General features: G+C 41.5%; 2 protein-coding genes across 3 annotated transcripts in view; one reads left to right on the plus strand and one right to left on the minus strand.

The window, feature by feature from the left end:
* LOC138947049 (GTP-binding protein Rheb-like) overlaps positions 1-12,457 on the plus strand; it is a 21,076-nt gene extending 8,619 nt beyond the window's left edge. The window contains exons 6-8 of one of the 2 annotated variants that reach the window (XM_070318472.1): positions 1,400-1,447; positions 3,700-3,787; positions 4,108-12,457. In XM_070318472.1, coding sequence (XP_070174573.1) covers positions 1,400-1,447; positions 3,700-3,787; positions 4,108-4,200 — 229 coding nt within the window. In that variant the 3' untranslated portion in view covers positions 4,201-12,457. The remainder of the gene's footprint in view (positions 1-1,399; positions 1,448-3,699; positions 3,788-4,107) is intronic. The other variant, XM_070318473.1, reaches the window with a different exon arrangement.
* A 1,571-nt stretch (positions 12,458-14,028) lies between these two features.
* LOC138946824 (low-density lipoprotein receptor-like) lies at positions 14,029-21,322 on the minus strand. The gene is made up of 4 exons (XM_070318228.1): positions 21,147-21,322; positions 20,032-20,153; positions 17,308-17,445; positions 14,029-16,723 (listed from the first exon to the last, which is right to left on the minus strand). The coding sequence occupies exons 1-4, from the start codon at positions 21,320-21,322 to the stop codon at positions 16,707-16,709; spliced, it is 453 nt and encodes a 150-aa protein (XP_070174329.1). The 3' UTR covers positions 14,029-16,706.
* Positions 21,323-23,883: the final 2,561 nt, after the last annotated feature.

Below are 23,883 nucleotides of genomic sequence, written 5' to 3' on the forward strand. Positions count from 1 at the left end.
GATGAGGAAGAGTTACTAGTAGTGGATCCAGACAACAACAACAAAAATCGGTACAGCGCTGCGCGCTGAGAGCCTCGTGTTGAAATATCTCATCGACCAGGTTGTGTCCAGAGTGTACCTGAATATGATCACCAGATTTGAAACAGATCCATCGAGAACTTTGGCCGCGCATCGCGCACAGACAGACAGACAGACAGACAGACACAAGTCGTGTATATATATATAGATGGTAGGTAATTAAAACGTTTATTATTAACAAAACTTGCTTACTTACTGCCCGTTATGCCGGTTGGCAAGTAGGGCAACAACAAAGGATCCCCACTCCTGTCTGTTCTGGGCCAGTCTCTGGATGGTACCCCACGTTTGGTTCAGGGTCTTCAGTTCTCCTACCGTTCGTCGCCAGGTGTTCTTGGGTCTGCCTCTGTTGCGCTTTCCCTCCGGTGTCCAGTGCAGGGCAGTCCTGGTGATGCTATCCTACTCTATTTGCATGACATGCCCAATCCATGTCCACTGCCTTCTCGGGACGATGGTCTCCATGCTCTTTTGATTTCACTGGGCAAGTAGCTGTTGGTTGGAGATTCCTGTTTGATGTTAATTCTCTGTGTACAATCACAACCCAGACATCACAGTGGAAGCGCCCTCTTCTTTTCCTTCCTTTTATGTGTTCGTGGAACGAGTGGGGTTTTACATGTATGGCTATTTTTTCCCCGCTGCCAAGTATGCAGTCATACTCTGCCTGTGCACACAAAGGGGGATAAGGTACTAGCAGGCTCGCACAAATGTTGACCTGGGAAATGGACAACATTTTCAGCCATAACCCACCGGGCACGGCCAGGGTTCTCTCCCCGAACCTTCCACACAGAAGGCTGACGTCCTAACCCCTAGACCACATGCCCGTCTGAACCCCCCTTTTTTAGACCTACACAAATCTGAGAAAATCAGGCCAAATTAAGGGAGGGAATCCTAAATAGGAGGAAAGTTTACAGATATTATAAAGAGAAAATTGGGAGAAAAAACAAAAACAGGAGTCTTGAAAGGGGGAGGTCTTAATCTTCTTCTTGTCATTTGCCTTTACACTTGGAGTCCAGCTCTGGATATGAAGCTGGTGGTCTTGTGTAGAGCCTCCACAGGTCCATGCAGCTTCTCGTGGAGGGTCGTCGGCCTGGTCCAAGCCTCTCTCCTCAGGGGATGGAGATTCCTGCAGAATGTGGGCTGCATCTTGTTCTGCGTCTCCACAGGGGGGAGGTCTTAATAAATTGGGGGGTCTTAAAAGGGAGGTTCCATTATCGTATTTATACTTTTTCTGTTCATTTTTCTCATTTATAAGAAAAGAAATGCCATTTTCATGTCACAGTTGTACAGAAATATGTATTGTTATGTATACCTGTTCTCTTTTCAGTGTACCAGTTATACTTGTGGGGAACAAGAAGGATCTAAGAATGGAGAGGTATGTTCTCTGTCCCTGTGTCCCCCTTTCTCTGTCCCTCTGTCCCTTTCTCTGTCTTTCTCTCATTGTCTCTGACTGTTGCCCTTTTACTTTCCAGGGGTCGACACTAACTTATTTGGCCTGGGGCCACACTGGCCCCGGAGATGGAAATTGCTGGGGCGGAAAACAAAAATCTGGGGCCCACTCTTATTTATGCTAAGTATATATATATATACCTTCAGAATCCCCACTTTTTCCAAGTGGTTCTCAGCTATAAGATCTGCACGGGCGACAATGCATTGTCTGTTTTTCTTCATCGTACTAAAGCCAGGGAAATTCTTTCAACCATTTGACATTGAAATTACGACAGCGCTTTGCGCTTTTGGCTGCATCGATCTCCTTTTTTCGTTTCTCTCCACCCTGTTCTTCATCTTCATTTCCATGTCGTTTTACACCAGGGATGTGTCGCCACGTTTGGTATTTGAAGGCGATACTTATCTCTCACGCTAAAGAGCGCAATCTTGGAGTTATTTCCCTTGCGGCATTGTCCTTCGACGATTTCAATGTGTGTGTTTTCTTGACTGCGGCATTGATCGTAACGCAAATTTCAGTGACGACTTTGACTGGCGATTTTTAGTGATTGGCTCTGGCATTAGAATTTTCGGTTTGTCATTGTTGGAATTTATTCTGGGGCGGAGTGGGCCCCAAGCTTCGGTAATGTTTGGGGCGGAACACAAAACTCTGGGGCGTTCCGCCCCCCGCCCCCGCTAGTGTCGAACCCTGCTTTCTGTTTGTTTGTGCTTTTGTCCCTCTTTCACTTCGTGTCTGTTGCTGTCTGTCTGTCACTCTCTCTATCTCTGTCTCACTCTGTCTATTTCTCTCTCTCTTTTCTCTCTCTCTGTCTATCTCTTACTCTATCTCCCTCTATCTCCCTCTCTCTCTCTCTATCTCTGTATATATCTTACTCACTCTCTCTCCCTCTCTCTCTCTCTCTCTCTCGCTCTCTCCCTCTGATCTTTCTCACCAGCCTATAAACATTTGCAAGGGATTCAGTCCAAACCTGACTTTCAGGAATGCTTTACAGCAGAATGAGAGCAAGAAAAGCTGTTGGCCTAGCCTACTTTGCAGCCTTCCAGACACAATGGAATGGTAGTGTGAACTGTTAGACTCTTCACCCAATGGCGCCCAAAGTGCGCGATATCATTTGCTCAAAACTCCTTATGCAGATCCCCAATTGACCGAAAACGCTTAATGCTAGTTGCTACTTTTTATGCACAGCTGTTTAACGTTTCCATTTCTACAGACTGCCTGTGAGGTTTGAACATAAATACAGGGTGACCCAAAAAAAAGAGTACCCAAACAAAACGTCATAAATTGAACAAAAATAAATCAATCTTCATAAAATTTATTTACACACACATGTAGCCTCTGCATGATTTGCACAGAAAATTTTGCATTCTAACTTGTCTTGCAGGAAAGTTATGCTCATTCTACAGAACATGCTCCAAATGGCCTCCGCGCCACTGCAGGCAAACTTGAACTCGCCGCGCAAAGTTATCAATCACCCGCACACACTCCTGTTGCGAGATTCCGCGAATGGTTGTTGTGATGGCTCTCTTGAGTTCTGTGATTGTCTGTGGGTTGTTCCTGTAGACGTTGTCTTTCAGGAACCCCCAAAGATAGAAATCTGGGGGATTTAAATCCGGGGGAGGCCATTTGGAGCATGTTCTGTAGAATGAGCATAACTTTCCTGAAAGACAAGCTAGAACGCTAACATTTTCTGTGCAAATCATGCAGAGGCTACTTGTGTGTGTAAATAAATTTTATGAAGATTGCTTTATTTTTGTTCAATTTACGTATGACGTTTTGTTTGGGTACTCTTTTTTTTGGGTCACCCTGTAATTTAGAAAATCTTGCAGTGGTTACTTCGCTACTATGCTACAATTTTTTAAGTTTGCATTTGAAGGAGTTGTTTTCCATGTCATGGAAGTAGAGTGTCAAGAAAGATTGACAATGACAGTTTGAAGGAGATGCTTCCCATGTCATGGAATGCAGACGGTTAAGAAAGATTGACAATGACAGTTGGAAGGAGTTGCTTCCCATGTCATGGAAGGCAGAGGGTTAACAAAGATTGACAATGACAGTTGGAAGGAGATGCTTCCCATGTCATGGAGAGGGTTAACAAAGATTTTTCTGTGAGAGTCGGTGAAACAATGACAGTTTGTCTTTAAATTATGACAGCAGTGTTTTGATATATTTTTGTTGTTTTTCAGAGTGATCTCATTTGAAGAAGGCAAGAAAATGGCTGACTCGTGGAAAGCACCTTTCTTGGAGGCCTCTGCAAAGGAGAATCCGGTACATGTATGAGAATAGTGCTTTTTTTTATGCATTTTTGACAATCAACTCTTCTTAGTATGTCTCAACAGATCCACAGCATCATTTGCTACTGCCATCTTTTGAGAGCAAGCAGCACCCAAGCTTGAAAATCAGAAGAAAATGAAGCAAAAAATAAAGGGGGGGGGGGGGGTAAATTGCCTCGCGGGTGTCATATGTAACTTGTAAGCGAGTCACGTTTTGTTGACGATTTTGACGCATTTGGTTCTGGTAAAAGTCTGGAGATCGCCCAAAAAGAGTAAATGAAGAAAAGTTCTAATATTTCTGTCACTGCTTTTCTGTTTCAGTCGGTGAGGGAGGTCTTTGAGAAAATCATTCATGTCATCACCACACAGGAAAACGGAGGAGTGCAAAACAAGAGCAGCTGTGTCCTTTCTTGAGCAACACTTTTGTCGTAGACCAGCCAGCCAGCCAACCAACCAACCCATCACTGAAACACACACACAAAGCCATGCTGCTTGCACACCCAGCGTCCTGTGTAGTCTTGAATCCGACCGCTGGGCGTAAAGAATCTGCTTCTGCTACATATCCTGACCTTCTGCCGATGTCCAGTTAAAATTTGTATGAGTAGCATCGAAAACTGATGTTTAAATTGCTGTTGGTGAATTCTATTTTGAGTGGCAATAAATGTGCTGAATAAGGCTGCTTTTTCTGGGAAACTGGGATTATTTTTTTTTCAGAGTTCGTCTGAAAAGAATCATCCTCTCAAATTAAACATAGCAAAACCACAATGTTCAAAACCTGGAAAGCAGATGACACTAACAACTAGGATTGTTACTGATAATTGTTTAGATTTAATGAAAGTCAGTAAAGTATATTGGAACCCCCATTTTAAGACTTCAACAAATTTGAAAAAATCGGGATTTAAAACAGAGGGAATCTTACAACAGGGGCAAATTTGTAGAGGTTACATGCAGAGTCTCAGTGATTATTAAAAATAATGGTCGTAGTTACTTAGTTAGCGGATCATGAAAAATGCGAGCTTCAGCGAGCTTTTTCATGATCGCGAACTGAGACCATTACAGACCTGTTTACCAGTACGATTTGGGCGTATTTTGTACGCCAAATTATTATCAGTACGCAAATACGCGACACACGCACAAAATACGCATAAGAAAAAGTCTAGAATACGTTTTCCGGTGTTGGTGTGCTGATTACGGGATGGTACAACTGATACTGGTTTCGGTCGAAGGGAGATAACTATGACAGCGAGTCTTCAGCTGTTGAAACCTTGTTCAGTTGTTGGCACGTGCGATCGTCTGGACAATCGTGGCAAAATGAAGCGGTAAAATGTGACAGTTTCAGATGACTGTACCAAGTCTAAACAGCAGAAGCAGCAGATTTTCTTGGAGAAATATAAGAAAGAGCCAGGAATTGTGGAGTCTACTATGGGAAACAGTCATGCACACTGCAAGTATTGTAAATCAGATTTCTCCGTTGTCCATGCTGGGAAATATGACATCGAACGACACTGCAGTTCCAAAACTCACATGGACAAGGTTGCTGCAAAGAAATCCGCTGAAAGCTGCCAAAGAATTATTAAGTTCATTCCCGCAAAGCAAATCCTGCCAGAAGAAAAGGCTGTAGTCCGTGCTGAAGCAATGTTTTCTGAGATGATTGTAAAAATGAACTTGCCACTGTCAACCGCAGATGTTATTTCACGAACTTCATCTTTTCATTATCAATCTGCTTGGAAGACACTGGTTATAATGTTATAAACTGACAGGTAAATAAAATTGTTTTATCCCTGTTGTATCGGAAGGAGTTAAATTCTGAAGATGTTCACAAGACATGCTATTCTTACACAAACACGTTTGCACCCACGGCCCACGTACGTTTTGCCTAGCCCATATGGCTTTGCTTGCAAAGTACACCAACTTTTTGAAAAATACACTTAACTTTTTGAAAAAGTACTCTTGCCTCAGGTTTAGGGTAAACAGGTCTGCCATTATTTTTAATAATCACTGAGACCTGTAAGACATATGTGTAACCTCTTTATTCCTCCTTTCTTCAGTTATTCAAAGAAAAGATGAGTTTTTTTGCGAAAGATATATCGAATTCAATTCACTCAACCAGTCAACCTGCGCAGGCGATCGATTAATGCGCGGTTATATAGTTCCGTGCAAATCATTCCATTCTGTTAACACTTCTTGTCAGTTTCCCTGTTTTGGACTAAAAATCAAGTACACAGATATGCTGTTATTCTGCTGTGGCGGTAAAAGCAGATATTGTATGTTCTGTTTATGTTTTGGTATCGCTTAGGATAATGTTCTTTCGTCAAATGGGACTAGCAGACGAACTTTTGCACCCGTGTTCCAACGTTAAAAACTGTATGAAGTTCAGTTTTCTGGGGAAAATAGTGTATGAAACCGATTTATGTTCTTTAAATTGATGAGATGTGTGCATTTGGTTGCGTGTGATCTGTTTATAAAATGAAATATTGTTGAAAACTGACCGTCGGGTTGCAGTCTGTTGTCGAAGAAACTGAGTGAAAAGAAATTTGAAAGGGGAACTAACTCTTGTCGCTAGACAAAGCATGAGAGTTACTTGCCTTGGGAATTTGCTTTTGTTGAACGTTTGTGCACGGCAGATCTAGATTCAGAAAACAACCGCACTCATGGATTTTATATGGAGATGCATGTGTTCAAGCCTGTAGTTGTTAATTTAAATGCAGTATGTTTGTATTGTTTGCTTCAGAGATTTATACTTCGTACATTAGAGCGTTTGGAACTTTTCAGTAGTACCGACACAGAACAGCTTCTCAACCCATTGCGCTATCAAGGATTCAGGCTCGTTATTTGTTTGGTTGCTGGGTGTTTATCGAAAAAGAACTAGTTCTACAAGTTTACAGAGGTAAAGAAGCAGAGGGGGGAATAAACAGAGGTTATGAGCAGGAAATCTAAAAAATCGAAGGTCTTACGAAGGAGAAATTAAGTCTTAATCAAAGGGTCTTAGTAATGGGGCTCCACTGTAATTTGTTCAACTCTGTTAGGGGCAACAGCAGGCTGTGGCCATTGTAGAATAATTTGATTCGTTTTGTGGTTTCATTGGTACAGTGTTGTATAATCACTTTGGCTGTAAGCGATTCTGTTCAACTTTATCTGGGTTTTTTATTCAAGTGGGCTCCGAGTCTTCATTCTTGTAACTGTATTACATGTATATTGTCTGGTTTTGGTCAGGTGGATGTATGTTTGTTTATGTCAATCCCATGCTACTTTCAGTGCTTCATAGCTGTGGTTTGTGAAAAGCTAGTCACACTGTGGCAATACCGAATGAAATAAGTTTATGGTTGAGAATCACTTTTGAAGGTACAATCTTTCCTGTGTAAACAATTGTGTAAACCATTAAAGGGGGCTCACGTGTAGGTTTTTTTAGTTAGAGAATGGCAGTGAAAGTGAGATTCTAAGCAGAATATGTGAAGAACGAGGCGTCTGCCAAACAGAGAATAAGAATGGAGTAGAACATTGTCCTATTTTAACATTCTACTGAGAAAGAAAGTCAAGCGCTTTCATCACTTTCACCGGAAGTTGCTAGCTGGCTGCTCAACACTCACCCAGCAATCCATAACCCCCCGCGGGTTAGGTGGAAGAATTTACCCTATGCTCCCCAGCATGTCGTAAGAGGCGACTAACGGATTCTGTTTCTCCTTTTACCCTTGTTAAGTGTTTCTTGTATAGAATATAGTCAATGTTTGTAAAGATTTTAGTCAAGCAGTATGTAAGAAATGTTAAGTCCTTTGTACTGGAAACTTGCATTCTCCCAGTAAGGTAATATATTGTACTACGTTGCAAGCCCCTGGAGCAATTTTTTGATTAGTGCTTTTGTGAACAAGAAACAATTAACAAGTGGCTCTATCCCATCTCCCCCCCTTTCCCCGTCGGGATATAACCTTCATGGTTGAAAACGACGTTAAACACCAAATAAAGAAAGAAAGAAAGAAAGAAAGCAATCCATAGAAGCACCCATTTCTCAGAGGCTCCACCCCCCCGCTTTAGATCTGTTCACATTTTAGCAAGAGATGAGTGCATCTTTACACTTGGACGCTTACCAAGCATCAATTGCCTGACTGGTCTTTGTACAGAGTGGGAATTTTTCTGCTGAATTAATGTTATCACCGAGGCCAGTGTAAAAATTAAACATCAATTCAGCACAAAAATGTCCCGCTATACACGGAGCGCAGTCGGGTGGTTGATTGTTGGAGTGTGTGTATGTGTGCGGTGAAGCATGGTCTCCGTTCTTTGTAAAAGTCTGGACAGTTTCTACTTACTTGTACTTACTTGTACTTGTGCGACGTTGTAGGTTTATAGAGAACCTGTTGGCCGATCTTGGTATGAAAAAGAAGCTGCTGTGCGTAGGCTCTGGCATAGGCAGCTTGGGATGTATATATTCCTAGTAGAGTTCCAGTACGAGTCTAGTTTTGACTTGAAGGCGTTGACGGCGTCGACTGCTACGACATTGTCTGGTAGGCTATCCCATTCAAGGATCACTCTCTCTGAGAAAAAAAGTTCTTCGCACTCTTGTACTTGCAAAGTTTATGAAGAGTTTCTGACTGTTTCCTCTTGTGTCATGAGATGTGGTTTTGTGAATCTTTGGTCGACATGATTGTTTACTCGGGAAGGATTGTCTTGTGTTGCTGACACACACACACAATGTTTGCTTTTAATCGGATATTGTACTCATCATGTGTTTTGCACAATAAACTGTACATTTTGTTTCAATTGATAATGTGGTTCCTTTCTGTCTTTCTTTTTGAAATGTTTTTAGTGTTTATTTTCTGATTGTGTTCTTGTTTGTTTGCGTGTGTGGTGGTTTTTTTAATTTTTTTTTTTTAATTTTCTCTGTTCAAAACGCAGAATTTAGAAGAAAAAAAAGAAGAAAAACAGTTCACTTAAAGTGTGACCCCAGAGTGCTCCCCCCTGCCTGGTCTGGGTGCTCTGTTCAGCCTGACTGGTCTTTGTACAGTGGGAATTTTTCGGATATTGGATATCAGATATTGTACTCATTATGTATATTGCACAATAAACTGTACATTTTGTTTCAATTTGATAATGTGGTTCCTTTCTGTCTTTTTGAAAAGTTTTAAGTGTTTATTTTCTGGTTTTGTTCTTGTTTGTTTGTGTGTGTGGTGTGGGTTTTAAATTAAAAAAAAATCTCTGTTGAAAACCACAGAATTTAGAAGGAAAAAAAAGAAGAAGAAAAAACGTTCACTTAAAGTTCCCCATTGTCTGTTCATGTTCTAGTATGAATTTTTTAAGACACTAAAAAGGTCGAGCAGAATAGAAGGGGTAAAAAAAAGAAAATGATGTCAGGTTTAACTTTGAATGAAGTCTATTTTCAGTTCTACTGTATTACGTTTGTTTATCGGGGCAGTTTTCTTTGTTTCTTTGAGGTTGAAATTCAATGAGATCCGTACCATTTCCGTGGTGTGGTTCTGTAACCTTGTACAAGTACATTCTAAAATGGTATTCTTTATTTTATTTTGTTCGATTTATGGCTCTGATTTTCTCTCCTCATTGATTCAGAGTGTGTGTGTGTGAATTGTTGTTGTAAATGCGGTTATCGTGTTTTATTTCTCAATCTGTAAATAAATAGTAATTTGCTGCAGTCAGTGTCACATAATTATCATCACTGGAGGGTTACTATTGCTGGTTGATGTACTGAATTTTTTTCTCAAAACAAATTTATCAGTTGCTAGCTTCCCGCAGTGGGGCACTGCGGTTATGAAATTAAAGGCCCCTCCTGTTCTTGGAACCGCAGGAGCTTTCTAGTTTGCTGTTAGGTAGATTTTTGGTTCCTCTTTCCTGTCATGCTCTCTTTTTCTTCATGAATTCTTTTCTTTTTTCTGCCTTCTTGCTCATTCACCTGTATTTTTTCCAAAAATCTCTTCTCTTGCCGCTTGTCTCGCGATTCATGTCTAGTTTAATCTGTTAGTGTTCTGATGTAAGTCCAGCAGTAGATAGGTTAAGCCTATTTTAACATACTGGAAACTGGTAATCTTCCAGTAGGTATTAATTTAGTTTTACTAAAGCCTGCTGGGACACAAGTAATGGGTTAGTGCATTTGTAAACAGGAATCGCTTGACAAGTGGCCCCCTTCATCCCCCCTTCCTCGTCCTGATATGGCTCTGCGTAGTCGGCTGGACGTTAAGCAACAAATAAACTAAACCAAACAAAAAAGTTGCTAGCTTTTTCTACATATACTGATGCTGCTGTTAACATGACTAGGACACTATTATGTGTCAACATAGGGGCCAGGTAGCTCAGTTGGTAGAGCACTGCACTTGTGATCCTTAGGTCAAAGGTTCGAATCCGGGTAGGGACGGACACGGGTCAACTTTAGGTGCACACTCAGAGACGGTATCTATGTCCCACCCCTGTGTTACCACATTGGCGCGTAAAGACCTCGGTCATTCTGTCATAAGTGCAGGTTTCTGATTACACCTAAACACATGCACACCTCCTCAGGGTAGTGCGACTTGTTGCTGCTAGCTTTCCACTATGAGGATCGAAGCATCCCGAATTTCCTGTCATTGGGATAATAGAGTTAATGAAATGAAATATTAGTATCAGTGACAGTGTTGGAATTAGCAGACCAAAATCAATCAGAACATGAAAGAAAAGAAATAACTTCAGCTTTTGTTTGCTGCTGCTTGTACAAATAACATTTAAAGACGAAGAAGTATTCTGATAAACCATTGACATTGTGCCCTGTATTACTTTCAACAATAAAGCATTCTAATCAAATGCTTTCAGAATCAGGAAACAAATTTGCCAATCGGTTACTTGCACACACTGTGAATTAATCTTGAGTGCAATTACTACAATGTTTCAGTAACATCTTTGATAACCCCCGCCGCGGGGTTAGGGGGAAGAATTTACCCGATGCTCCCCAGCATGTCGTAAGAGGCGACTAACGGATTCTGTTTCTCCTTTTACCCTTGTTAAGTGTTTCTTGTATAGAATATAGTCAATTTTTGTAAAGATTTTAGTCAAGCAGTATGAAAGAAATGTTAAGTCCTTTGTACTGGAAACTTGCATTCTCCCAGTAAGGTCATACATTGTACTTCGTTGCAAGCCCCTGGAGCAAATTTTTGATTAGTGCTTTTGTGAACAAGAAACAATTGACAAGTGGCTCTATCCCATCTCCCCCCTTTCCCCGTCGCGATATAACCTTCTTGGTTGAAAACGACGTTAAACACCCAATAAAGAAAGAAAGAAAGAATCTTTGATAACGTTCATTTTACAAATGAAACACTCGGCATCACACACAAATATAGCAGTTTATCAGAAAACAAGAGGCGAAGCCATCAAGGCTCACGTAAGAAATCGACAAACAGTAACACAAACTCGATCACTCTGTCACACACACACACACACACACACACACACACACACACACACACACACACACACACAGAAAGAGCATAGGTGAAACTGTGCAAGAAAGCGAGACACTAGATCTAGATCTGTCTGTCTGCATGTAGCCTACTTACAGGGACACGACTGCCAACTAGTCTCGGCCCGCTCAAAATAATGATGACCGAGACTTTCAGTACTTCCTTCGCGTGACGTCTAACCCTCTTACGTCATAATGTGACGTCAATGTAATGTGACGTCTTCAAATGTTAGAGTTTCTACCACAGACATACACACGCACGCACGCACACACGCACATACGCACGCACGCACAGACAGACAAAGTTACGATCGCATAGGCTACACTTACGTGAGCCAATGACTAGGCTGTGTGATTTTAGGTGGCATTGACTGCACATTATTTGACTTGTATGTGTAAGAGATAAGAAAGAATAACATCGCTAACGAGGAGACAAAATGTCTGCCGGGAAATCAATGGCAGTTCGTTAAAAGCGGGATTTTGTTATACCCAGGTTGTTATAGCTGGACTCCACTGTATTGTGCTTTCGCTTGTACATATATATATAGTTAATGTATTGAATGTTGGAAGTTGCTCATTGAAAATGTTCAGAATGTAACATAGCTTTGAAGTGGAAGAGATGTTTATGATATGACCTTGAACACAATGATTACATTAGATGTTGAGCTTGATATATGTGGCATTGTCAAAATAAACAAACGTGTAGAACACATAAAATGTGAAATTGAATTTAATTGAAATATGCAGATGTTTGAACTGATTTTAGTTCAGTTTTCCTGATGCACTTATGACTCTCCCTCCCCAGAAGGTGCAGTTTTAGGCATGCAGCATCTCTGGTCTTAGAAATTGTGCACACAAAAACAAAAACAAAAACGTACACCATTGATTTTAAGGGCCAAACACAGCATCTTTATTTTAGCGTTATTTATTCATTTGGTACTTATTAGCAAAGTGATTAAAGAGGCCTGAGTTCTGAGCAGGCATCTTAGTTTAATAATTGTGGAATTTTGAGGTAACAAATGATCTCTTGTCTGGAATGAGTTGCATGTAGCTTAGGGAAGTTAAAGAGAATCTTTTCTGTTGAAAAGTTGGCTCATCATGAGTTGTTAGTGTAAGAGGTGGTGTGTCCAGATGAAAACTTAGCTGCATATGTCATGTGTAAGTTGTAACATGGTAATACTATGTACAGCAATGATTGTTAAGAGGAATCTTGCTTCAGTGCTTGTTGACATGTGAAGAAAATTTTTTTTGCAGTGTATTAACTATTATGTAAAATGTAATCCACGTGAGTAATTATAGTGCCATGGAGTGTGACTGGCAGAGGATGTACAATATAAGTCTGTATTACACTGGTTCCAGATGTGGTTGTGTATATATACAAGTGCGAAATGAACTGAGTGCATGCTGATTGCTTATGTGTCGTTGTTTTTCTCTTATTGTTGTCCACATTAAAGTTGATTTTAGTCACAGGGTGTTTTCTGCTGCTGTGTGTTTGTGCATGCATTTCATTGCTTTTTAGTGTTCCGTCAGATCTTTCGACTGGCTCCCTTTGAGTGACCTTTTGGTTTATACAGGGCTCCCAAAACTGTGCGTCCCTGCACCATACATAAACTAGAAACCTAAAGTGGTCTTCACATGGCAGACTTAGTACCAACTTTCCCCAAACTTTCTAGCGATTTTAGTCGGCGCCAAGTGAAATCAAAATCGCTGCCCTTGTGAACAGTTCAACGCTCAAACTAGTTTTAAGTGGCAATTCTCGCCAGACTTTAAGGCCAGTGCAGCTATCGGAGCTACCTCCTAATGCGGTAAGAGCAGTTTGGCTAGAGCTGACCAATCAGTAAGCGCGATAAGGAAAGTCTGGGCAAAATCTTTCCCAAGTCACAGCCGAGTCGAACAGCGCTCAACTGAGTTCTCGAGTCGCTGCTAAATCTGGCCTAAATCGAACCTAAATTGTCAGGGCCGTTCACATATGGCAGACTTTTCGCCGACTTGGCCTCGACTACTCGGGAGCGTTTTCAAACCGACAAAAGTTGGGGAAAAGTTTGTTGAAAGTCTGCCATGTGAACGGCACTTAAGACATGTACTGGAACCTGTTTAAAGGGGTTCCCCGACTCCGGCACTAAAACTGAAAAAGAGCAGGTCCCCAGACACTTAATTTGCATTATCATGCTTAATTGTCGGTACTGATTTTCAGACTCTAATCATCAGCTAGTTACCATACATAATGGACAAAAACGTACACTTAGATAGATTCCGAAGACGAGAAAATATTCTGCAATGTCCTGGCTCAAAACTGTAAACGGTAAACTTTTAGCTAAAGCTGACGGCAATTTACCTATTTGGAATCATGTTACTATTCCTGTTAGTGTACATATGCGTGCGCGAGTGTAGTATGCTTCGTATGGTATTTTTATCTGTTGTCTTATTATTTGTTTTGTCTTTTAATGTGCACCACACTGAAATTTCTCTGTATGAGATAATAAAGTATTCGTATTCGTATTCGTATGTAGTAAATCTAATAGATTCGTGACTAATTAAGCGTGTGTGTGTGTGCACGCACGCAAACAAGCACGCTCTTGCACCATCACACTGTGGCACGCCCGGGTGCACTTGAACTGGCTACTTCTAATTAAAAAAAAATTAAAATTAAGAACAGCACCCAGTCAAACCGTCTATTCAGTACACCCCCCACTAAGGCATCATGCTCATTAAGGCACCAGTCTGGGAGAGGGAAGTGTGTGTGTGTGTGTGCCATGTGCACGTCACTTGTGCGTTTGCTGTTTCTTTCACTCTTTTGAATAAAACACCTCTCAGTCGTAGGTCAGTCTTTATTATTTCTTGAAAAGTAAACTTTTTTTTAATGGATTTTCCAAATAAACTTGTTTTACGTTTGCATGCATACCCACAACCGCAATGAAACAGGCATGGAAAGGGAAACCATAAAGTGCAATATACATTTGAATAATAATCCATAATTTTTTTATGGATTATTTGGATAAAGTCTTATGTAACGCCTAGTATTTATCTGGAATTTTGTATGACTGATGTAATTAGCTATACCAAGATTTCTGTCGACTTAACATTTGTCAAAAAATTGAGCCCAATATTATCTTCTTCTTTTTTAAAGCAGTGATACTGCAGACAATAACTAAACATTTATGGGTGATCTTGAATATATATCTTAACAGCAGTAGCCTACAATGAAAGCAGTACAGTACCCGGCGAAAGAAACGCAACTCACTCGCGCCCACTGTTGCAAGTAATTTTTCGTCATTTTCAAATTGTCGTAAAATATGAACCAGATAAGGTACATTATAAAGGAAGACGGATTCGTGGAAGATATTTTACTGGCTGTACGAAGTGCATATTTAATCGTGTCCCTTTTGACCTTTTCATAAACTGTGTTATACAGGGTAGGGGTCAATCGAGTCGTGATTGCAGGCGAACGTTTGACACGCTACAAAATTCGAAAACATTCAGATTTATCAACCAGGTAAAGACAGATGTGGAGGACATTCTTCCACGAATCTGTCTTCCTTTTATATGTACCTTATCTGGTTCATATTTTACGACAATTTGAAAATGACAAAAAATCACTTGCAACAGTGGGCGCGAATGAGTTGCGTTTCTTTTGTCGGGTACTGTACAATGACAGCCGTTTAAAATTGTGTGCCATTATGGTCATGAGAATATCTGCTTTATTGTGTATACCCATAGCATTGAAATATAACATAGTGAAAAGGACAGCTTAAGAACACCAAAATCATGCCACAGACGAAGCCGATTTGCACCTTCTTAAAATACAGGCTGTATTGAAGAACCTGTATATTCCTTTGAAAGTAATCAAAATACTCATGCTTCATGCCATCAAATGAATGAAAGGAGGAAGCTCGTTGATTAATTTGCACCTACTTCACAGTATGTGTTGAAGAACAAGTTTGGAACAAGTTCTTCAACCCATATGTACTGAATGCTTTTGAATCTTCTGTGAATTAGAAGTGTGTGATATGTGACAGAGCAGGAGAAAAATTAGCATAATTATAAGTATTTTTGTGACAAAATGATTCCTTATTCTCATGAACATTTAGAACAATTAAAAGATGATATTAGTAGCATGCACTAACCAAATACACATTATCCTTTATATTTCAAGCTTTTGAAAAGCACAGGGGCAGATAATCCAGGTCTCAGCAACTTCAACTTAGAAGGTGCAGGATTTACAGAATGTTTGCGGGATTCAAAGTCGAAGGCAAAATATAATCTGTTCATTTTTTTTGTAATTTCACAATACTATTTTGTAGGTACCTTTGACCTTGTTGAGTCAACAACATTCAAAATGTGATCAGTAAATGTTTACCTGCCGAAAGTTTTCAGCATGTAACTCAAATGTATGTTTTGACCTTTTTCTGAAACGCTGATACATAGATGGTCTTGTTAAGACAATGCGAGGCACTAAAATTACCACAATTAAACTTGGAGAATACATGGAATAACTTAGTTTTCTGGGTAGTTATTTAAGCGACTTATAAAAAGAAATGAAAAATGTGTGAATATTAAAGGACATAGACTGCCGTTGGTATATATAACTGGCTTAAACAGCGCCATATTGGATTTCTAGGAAACGGTTTTACAGCAACATCATACATCAGAAATGCATAATATTTGGCACAAAGATATCTACAATCATACAGAACAATATTTTGACAAAAGACTACAGTTGAATTTTAATTAATTTTTGAGTAGAAATTCATTAATCCTTATTACAAAAATTGATTTAAAATCAACTGTAGTCTTTAGTCAAAATGTCGTTCTATATGATTGTAGATATAAGTCATGTGTATCCTTGTGCCAAATATTATGCATTTCTGATGTATGATGTTGCTGTACAACCGTTTCCTAGAAATCCAATATGGCGGCTGTTTCCATAGCAACGGCAGTCTATATCCATTAGTATTAACATTTTTTCATTTATTTTATCAAATCTCTTCAATAACTACCCAGAAAACTAGGTTATTCCATGTATTCTCCAAGTTTAATTTTACTGCCGCACATCGCCTTAAGTGTTGAATTAAGCTAACTACAATCGAAAAGAAGCGTATGATGATGTTTAAACAGGCACCTGTACACCCAGTAAACATTGATACTATTTATTTATTATTGGTCGTACTTCTTTGTTTCTTGTGAACTATAAGCTAACTACAATCGAAAAGAAGCGTATGATGATGTTTAAACAGGCACCTGTACACCCAGTAAACATTGATACTATTTATTTATTATTGGTCGTACTTCTTTGTTTCTTGTGATGTGGGTCTACCATGGAAACGCAATGCAAGAGGTTATAGCATAAAGAAACTAAACAGAGAAAATAGACAGACATTCCGACAATTGCTAAGAGTTGAAACCATAGCGGTCATCTTGAAGATTATTTCCAAGGTTCAAAAGGTCTCGGTAGAAGCTTGGTCTGTTCCCTCCATCTGTGCATCCTAGACTGCTACGGATTGCAGGTCACTGAAAAAAATATATTAAAAAAATGAATAAATAATAAAATCAATCAATCAATGAATCAATCAATCAATAAAGTAGTAAAATAAAAAAAATGCATGCTGTTCTCTTGGCCCATTCAGTATACGCGAAAACAAGTGCATAATGATTGATGTCACACACCGTGACACACACACACACACACACACACACACACACACACACACACACACACACACACACACACACACACACACACACACACACACACACAAACAAACAAACAAACAAACACCAAGAGAAAAGGGAGACGCGCTATGGTAATACATATTAAATACCAGAATCTTGTACAGTTTTGTTGCCATTTTTATAACATTTGGAAACAGAAAAAGATAAATCAAATTACAAAACCGCGAATAACTGCCTTATCCCTTCCAACAAAGTTATGTTACGGTCACAGGCATTGAAGTGACTGAATGTACAATTCGCAAAAAAATGACAAACACCACAACAATGGTCAACAATTAACAAACAAACCAACAACCCACTAATGAACCAATATGAATAAGGCAGAAACAAACAAACACATACAGACGATCAGTTTTCATTACCTCCAGTATCCGGAACACAGGTCCTCCCGTTTGAGGACAGACGTTGGCAGTCGGGGCACATGCACTTGCTTCTGTTGCTTGGCAACGGGATGCAAATGGCACTGCAGCCGCCATTGTTATTTCCGCAACCGTTTGATCCTGAACAGAAAGAACAAATAATAGGTGAAAACTTTCTTAAGAGGTTTTGATTCTTGCTTTGCAAAAATACAAGAAAATAGAATTCGGAATGATTGGTTTATTGGTTGATTGATTGATCTATTGATTGTTTGACAGAACTATTGATTGATTAATTGATTGATTGATTGATAGACCGAGCTTTTTTTTGTTTGTTTGTTTGCTTAACGCCCAGCCGACCACGGAGGGCCATATCAGGGCGGTGCTGCTTTGACATATACTGTTCAAAAAAAGAAACGCATAGCTTGTAATATTTGGTAAATTTAGTTATATGGCTACAAGGATATCCACCAAACATCAGAAAATGTTTATCTGGTCGTCGACCTTTCGTCCATTGCCACAAGTGAGCTCTGCACGTGACGCATGCGTTATCAGTGGCTACAATGTCAAAATTGCTCATTTGGCATGAACACTCGTCATGCTACAGTGTAATCTCGTGAAACTCGGGGAATATTGAGCTCTCACCATGTCTTCCAAAACCCATAAAAGCGGATTGTTCGCCACAAAGAAATCAGACGACAATTCAGCGACGAAAGATGGCCCGATTGAGCAGAGAAGACCGCCAAATTGCATTGGGTCGTTTACAAGCAGGCCAAAGTCAAAGTGCAATCGCCAGGCACTTCCACGTGTCCCAGAGCACCATCAGTAGACTGTGGGTCAGGTTTCAAGCCACTGGCTCCGTTGCTGACTTGCCACGAGCGGGAAGACCAAGGGCGACAACTGCTGCTCACGACCGCTTCATACGGCTCCGCCACCTCCGGAATCGTTTCCTGTCGGCCTCATCTTCTGTCCAGGCTCTCCCCGGGCCACACCGATTATCGGACCAGACCGTGCGGAACCGCCTGCATGAAGCTGGTTTGAGAGCTCGCAGACCTCACAGAGGAGCTGTCCTCACCCGCCGCCATCGCCAGAACCGAGTGCAGTGGGGCAGCCAGCACCTTCGCTGGACCGTCCGGAATCACTGGAGACACGTGTGGTTCAGCGACGAGTCCTACTTCCTGCTCCAGCGACATGATGGTCGGAGGAGGGTCTACCGGAGAGTAAACGAACGTTACGCGCCCAACTGTGTGGATGAGGCACCCGTTCATGGTGGTGGAGGCGTCATGGTGTGGGGGGCGATCAATACCGCTGGAAGGAGCACCCTGGTGCACGTCCAAGGGCGCATAACTGCCCAGCGATACGTGGAGGAAATTCTGCGCCCACACGCCCTTCCTCTTCTGGCTGACCAGGATGCCATATTCCAGCAGGACAACGCTCGCCCGCACACAGCACGACTCACCACCCAGTTCCTCACCGACCACCATGTCCAGGTGCTTCCCTGGCCATCCATGTCGCCAGACATGAACCCGATAGAACACCTCTGGGATGAATTGGACAGACGTGTGCGCAGGCGAGAAGAAGCGCCGGCAAATCACCGCGATCTATTGCAGGCACTTCAGGAGGAGTGGGACACCATCCCACAGCAAGATATCCGGCATCTGATCCAGTCCATGCCCAGAAGGTTCCGGGCAGTTGTTGCTGCTCAAGGCAGTCACACCCCCTACTGACTTGACAGCCTCGGCACCCAATCGTATTGATTGACTGATTGATTTGAAGAAGCAAATGAACTGTGTGTGCATTCAACTGTGTCCATACCAAATTTCAAACAAATAATCTAAATATTGGATTTTCTGTTAATTTTTTCGACAAATAAAACAAATTTGGCAAGTAGCAACTATGCGTTTCTTTTTTTGAACAGTATATAACGTGCGCCACACACAAGACAGAAGTCGCAGCACAGGCTTCATGTCTCACCCAGTCACATTATTCTGACACCGGACCAACCAGTCCTAGCACTAACCCCATAATGCCAGACGCCAGGCGGAGCAGCCACTAGATTGCCAATTTTAAAGTCTTAGGTATGACCCGGCCGGGGTTCGAACCCACGACCTCCCGATCACGGGGCGAACGCCTTACCACTAGGCCAACCGTGCCGGTTAATAGACCGAGCTACTGATTTCATGATTCAGTAAAGGATGAATGGACTAATGGGTTGTTGAATAAATGCAACGAGTCTGTGAAAACACACACACACACACACACACACACACACACACACAGGTGAATTTAGGGCTGCGATCATCAAATATAAACCTTACATCCTTGAAGAATTCGCGGCAGCGTTAATACGCACACAGCGAAAGTCTTAATCTTTCTAACGTGTCGTTTCCTCCTTCCCAAATCCTAGCCTGATTCGTACTATTTAAACAGTTTCAAAATCTACACCATAAAATGCCCTACGCAGTATAGAGACATAGTGCTTGCTGCCTCGCGAGCCCGAGAAAATGTCCCTCTTTTTCTTTGCTGCGCTGCCGGCAAAACCCCTCCGCGGGGTGATGTTCCCAGACACCTCGTACGTAGGGTGTATTGAGCAAATGTACATACTTTCGCACGAAAAGTGCAGAACATCCGCCTTCATACGCATATCAATTGCTACAAACAAACCGAGGAAATACAACCTAACCTAAATATTGCAGAACCATTTTGTTTCAAATGCCAAGATGTCATTACCTGCAGGTGCACCGTCATACGCATGGATGTCGTTCAGCCTTCTGTCACTGGAAAACAGGGATGTCAGACTGCCGGTCTGGTTCAGGGAGTGACGAAGAACAAAGCTCTGCCTTGAACCCCCTCTGAAAATGTTGGAAGGATTAACATCATTATTAACTTACTTACTTACTTACTTACTTACTTACTTACTGCCCATTATGCCGGTTGGCGTGTAGGCCAGCAACAGAGGACCTCCACTCTTGTCTGTTCTGGGCGAGTCTACATCATCATTAAGGCATGACATAATACAAGTACAAATAGACGAGTAAATGCTCGCTCGGCTCACCTTCGCTTGACCTCTCAAATAACAATAAAAAGTAGTTTTCATATAGATATTTACAAATGTGCACGGATAAGCATAAATGTATATAAAATGTGATCGGACATTTCTTCTTCTTTTACTCTGCTTAGAGACATATAATCTGAGAAGAAAGTCTCTGCCTACTGTCAGTTGATTCTTTCACAATGTTGATCATTTATATACATGTATCGGGCGGGGATGTAGCTCAGTCGGTAGCGCACTGAATTTGTATCCAGTTGGCCGCTGTCAGCGTGAGTTCGTCCCCACGTTCGGCGAGAGATTTATTTCTCAGAGTCAACTTTGTGTGCAGACTCTCCTCGGTGTCCGAAAATCCCCGTGTGTACACGCAAGCACAAGACCAAGTGCGCACGAAAAAGATCCTGTAATCCATGTCAGAGTTCGGTGGGTTATAGAAACACGAAAATACCCAGCATGCTTCCTCCGAAAACGGCATATGGCTGCCTAAATGGCGGGGTAAAAAACGGTCATACACGTAAAATTCCACTCGTGCAAAAAACACGAGTGTATGTGGGAGTGTAAGCCCACGAACGCAGAAGAAGAAGAAGAAATATACATGTATGTATATATATTTATATTATTAATGTGTGGGGTGGGGCGTGTGTGTACGCGTGTGTGTGTTAGTGTGTGTTTGCGTGTGTGTGTGTGTGTGTGTGTGTGTGTGTGTGTGTGAGTGCAAGCGTAAGCGTCGATTGTTTTTACATTTAGTCAAGTTTTGATTCTTGTATGCGAACGTAATCCTTTCTCCTCAACCTACCCGTTAATCCCCCAGTCAGTGATATAGAGAGCATTGTTGAAGAGAGCCAGACCAAAGAAGTGTCGGTCGTCTTCTTCTCTAGAAATTGTCTTTCTTCCGTTTCCTTGTAGATCTGACGTCTCGATCAAGTTAGTGCCAGCATCCACCCAGTACAAGCGATTGTCTGCAAGAAGCATCAAAACAGTAGATCATTGCTGGACGAGAAGTGGAGTTACATATAAAAACTGTACAACTATTTACACGGGGGATAACCGGTCAAAGGCCGAACAGAAGCCGAAGGCCGCTCATGACACGTGTGAAGGCAAGTTTTGTCTGTTTTCTAGGTATTGTTTGATTTATGTCGGGATTTAAGGTAAGCTACTGATTCAGCGATGACTAAATTTGTTTCTCGATGCATAAAAAGTCAGGGAGCGATTGATATTTGCCCGTAAATAGCCTTCAAAGCTGAAAATGTCCGCGATCGAGCACCGGAAATGGCTGTTCGATGGGTTTTGCAAGTAGAAATGTGCTTTATTTCACCAAATCAGCTCGTATTTGGTGTGGGTACGGGATTCTAGAGGACGAAGGAGTCATAAGAGGTGCAAAGAAGTGCTATTTGGGAGTAGAATAAATCTTCCGAGACAGGAGACAAGAGAAGGTCATATTTGAGAGAAGCGCGTAGGCCGATTGTCTTTCCGACAAGCGAATGATACAGCAGATTAATCATTCGTTTTGACCAGAAACCTAGTCTCTAGTTTTTATGAATGAGTTTTTTAATTAAAACAATCACGAGAACTCTCTCGCTTAGCCTAATGGCTGTTCGATGGGTTTCGCAAGTAGAAATGTGCTTTATTTCACCAAATCAGCTCGTATTTGACATCGGTTTGGTATATATATATATATTTTCTAATCCTACCGCGAACTGGATAGCAGACGCGGCACGACTGTTGCACCACACTTTGAAGTAATCCCACACTTTGAAGTAAACCCATTTTTTACTTCAAAGTGTGGGGGGATCTTCCCACACTTTGAAGTAAACTCAGTTTTTACTTCAAAGTGTGGGGGGATCTTCCCACACTTTGAAGTAACTTACTTCAAAGCGTGGGACTTTTGCATCGCCTGTTTGAGCCTGATGATTTTGTCAAAAAAAATGGCAGTCTTTTGGATGAGTGAACAGAAAAAGTGAGCGAGCCAAGAAACATAGTGATGTTTGTTATCAGGCTTTAAGCAATGTCCCATTGTTGAGTGTGACGAAAACTCGTGGTGACGATTTTAAAACATGTTGGGTCACGCATGGTCCAACCTTACATGGTCCAACCTTACATGGTCCAACCTTACATGGTCCAACCTTACATGGTCCATATATATATTATTGGACCATGTAAGATTGGACCATGTAAGATTGGACCATGTAAGATTGGACCATGAAAGGTTGGACCATGTAAGGTTGCACCATGTAAGGTTGCACCATGTAAGGTTGGACCATGTAAGATTGGACCATGTAAGATTGGACCATGTAAGGTTGGACCATGTAAGATTGGACCATGTAAGGTTGGACCATGTAAGATTGGACCATGTAAGGTTGGACATGTAAGGTTAGACCATGTAAGATTGGACCGTGTAAGATTGGACCATGTAAGGTTGGACCATGTAAGGTTGGACCATGTAAGATTGGACCATGTAAGGTTGGACCATGTAATATTGGACCATGTAAGGTTGGACCATGTAAGGTTGGACCATGCAAGGTTGGACCATGCAAGGTTGGACCATGTAAGGTTGGACCTTGTAAGGTTGGACCTTGTTATATTGGACCATGTAAGGTTGGACCATGTAAGGTTGGACCATACAAGGTTGGACCATGCAAGGTTGGACCATGTAAGATTGGACCATGTAAGGTTGGACCATGTAAGGTTGGACCATGTAAGATTGGACCATGTAAGATTGGACCATGTAAGGTTGGACCATGTAAGATTGGACCATGTAAGGTTGGACCATGTAAGGTTGGACCATGTAAGGTTGGACCATGCGTGACCCAACATGTTTTAAAATCGTCACCACGAGTTTTCGTCACACTCAACAATGGGACATTGCTCACTTTTTCTGTTCACTCATCCAAAAGACTTTGCCATTTTTTTTGACAAAATCATCAGGCTCAAACAGGCGATGCAAAAGTCCCACGCTTTGAAGTAAGTTACTTAAAAGTGTGGGAAGATCCCCCCACACTTTGAAGTAAAAACTGAGTTTACTTCAAAGTGTGGGAAGATCCCCCCACACTTTGAAGTAAAAACTGAGTTTACTTCAAAGTGTGGGAAGATCCCCCCACACTTTGAAGTAAAAAATGGGTTTACTTCAAAGTGTGGGGCACATCCCCACACTTTGAAGTAATTTACTTCAAAGTGTGGGATTACTTCAATCAATCAATCAATGAGGCTTATATCGCGCATATTCCGTGGGTACAGTTCTAGGCGCTCTGCAGTGATGCCGTGTGAGATGAAATTTTATACGGCCAGTAATTGCAGCCATTTCGGCGCATATTTACCTTTCACGGCCTATTATTCCAAGTCACACGGGTATAGGTAGACAATTATTAACTGTGCCTAAGCAATTTTTGCCAGGAAAGACCCTTTTGTCAATCGTGGGATCTTTAACGTGCACACCCAATGTAGTGTACACGGGGGGGGGGGGGGGGGGGGGGGGGGGGGGAGTTCGGACACCGAAGAGAGTCTGCACACAAATTTGACTCTGAAATAAATTTCCG

This window comes from Littorina saxatilis, linkage group LG14 (assembly GCF_037325665.1).
Source record: "Littorina saxatilis isolate snail1 linkage group LG14, US_GU_Lsax_2.0, whole genome shotgun sequence".
Lineage (NCBI taxonomy): Eukaryota > Metazoa > Mollusca > Gastropoda > Littorinimorpha > Littorinidae > Littorina > Littorina saxatilis.

Excerpts from the sequence above, each read along its gene's own strand:
- LOC138946824 (XM_070318228.1), bottom strand. The coding sequence starts at position 21,322 with ATGCTTCTTGCAGACAATCGCTTGTACTGGGTGGATGCTGGCACTAAC. Across the intron at positions 20,154-21,146 it reads ACTGACTGGGGGATTAACGG|AGGGGGTTCAAGGCAGAGCT; the intron begins GTAGGTTGAGGA and ends CAACATTTTCAG. Across the intron at positions 17,446-20,031 it reads GTATGACGGTGCACCTGCAG|GATCAAACGGTTGCGGAAAT; the intron begins GTAATGACATCT and ends CTTTCTGTTCAG.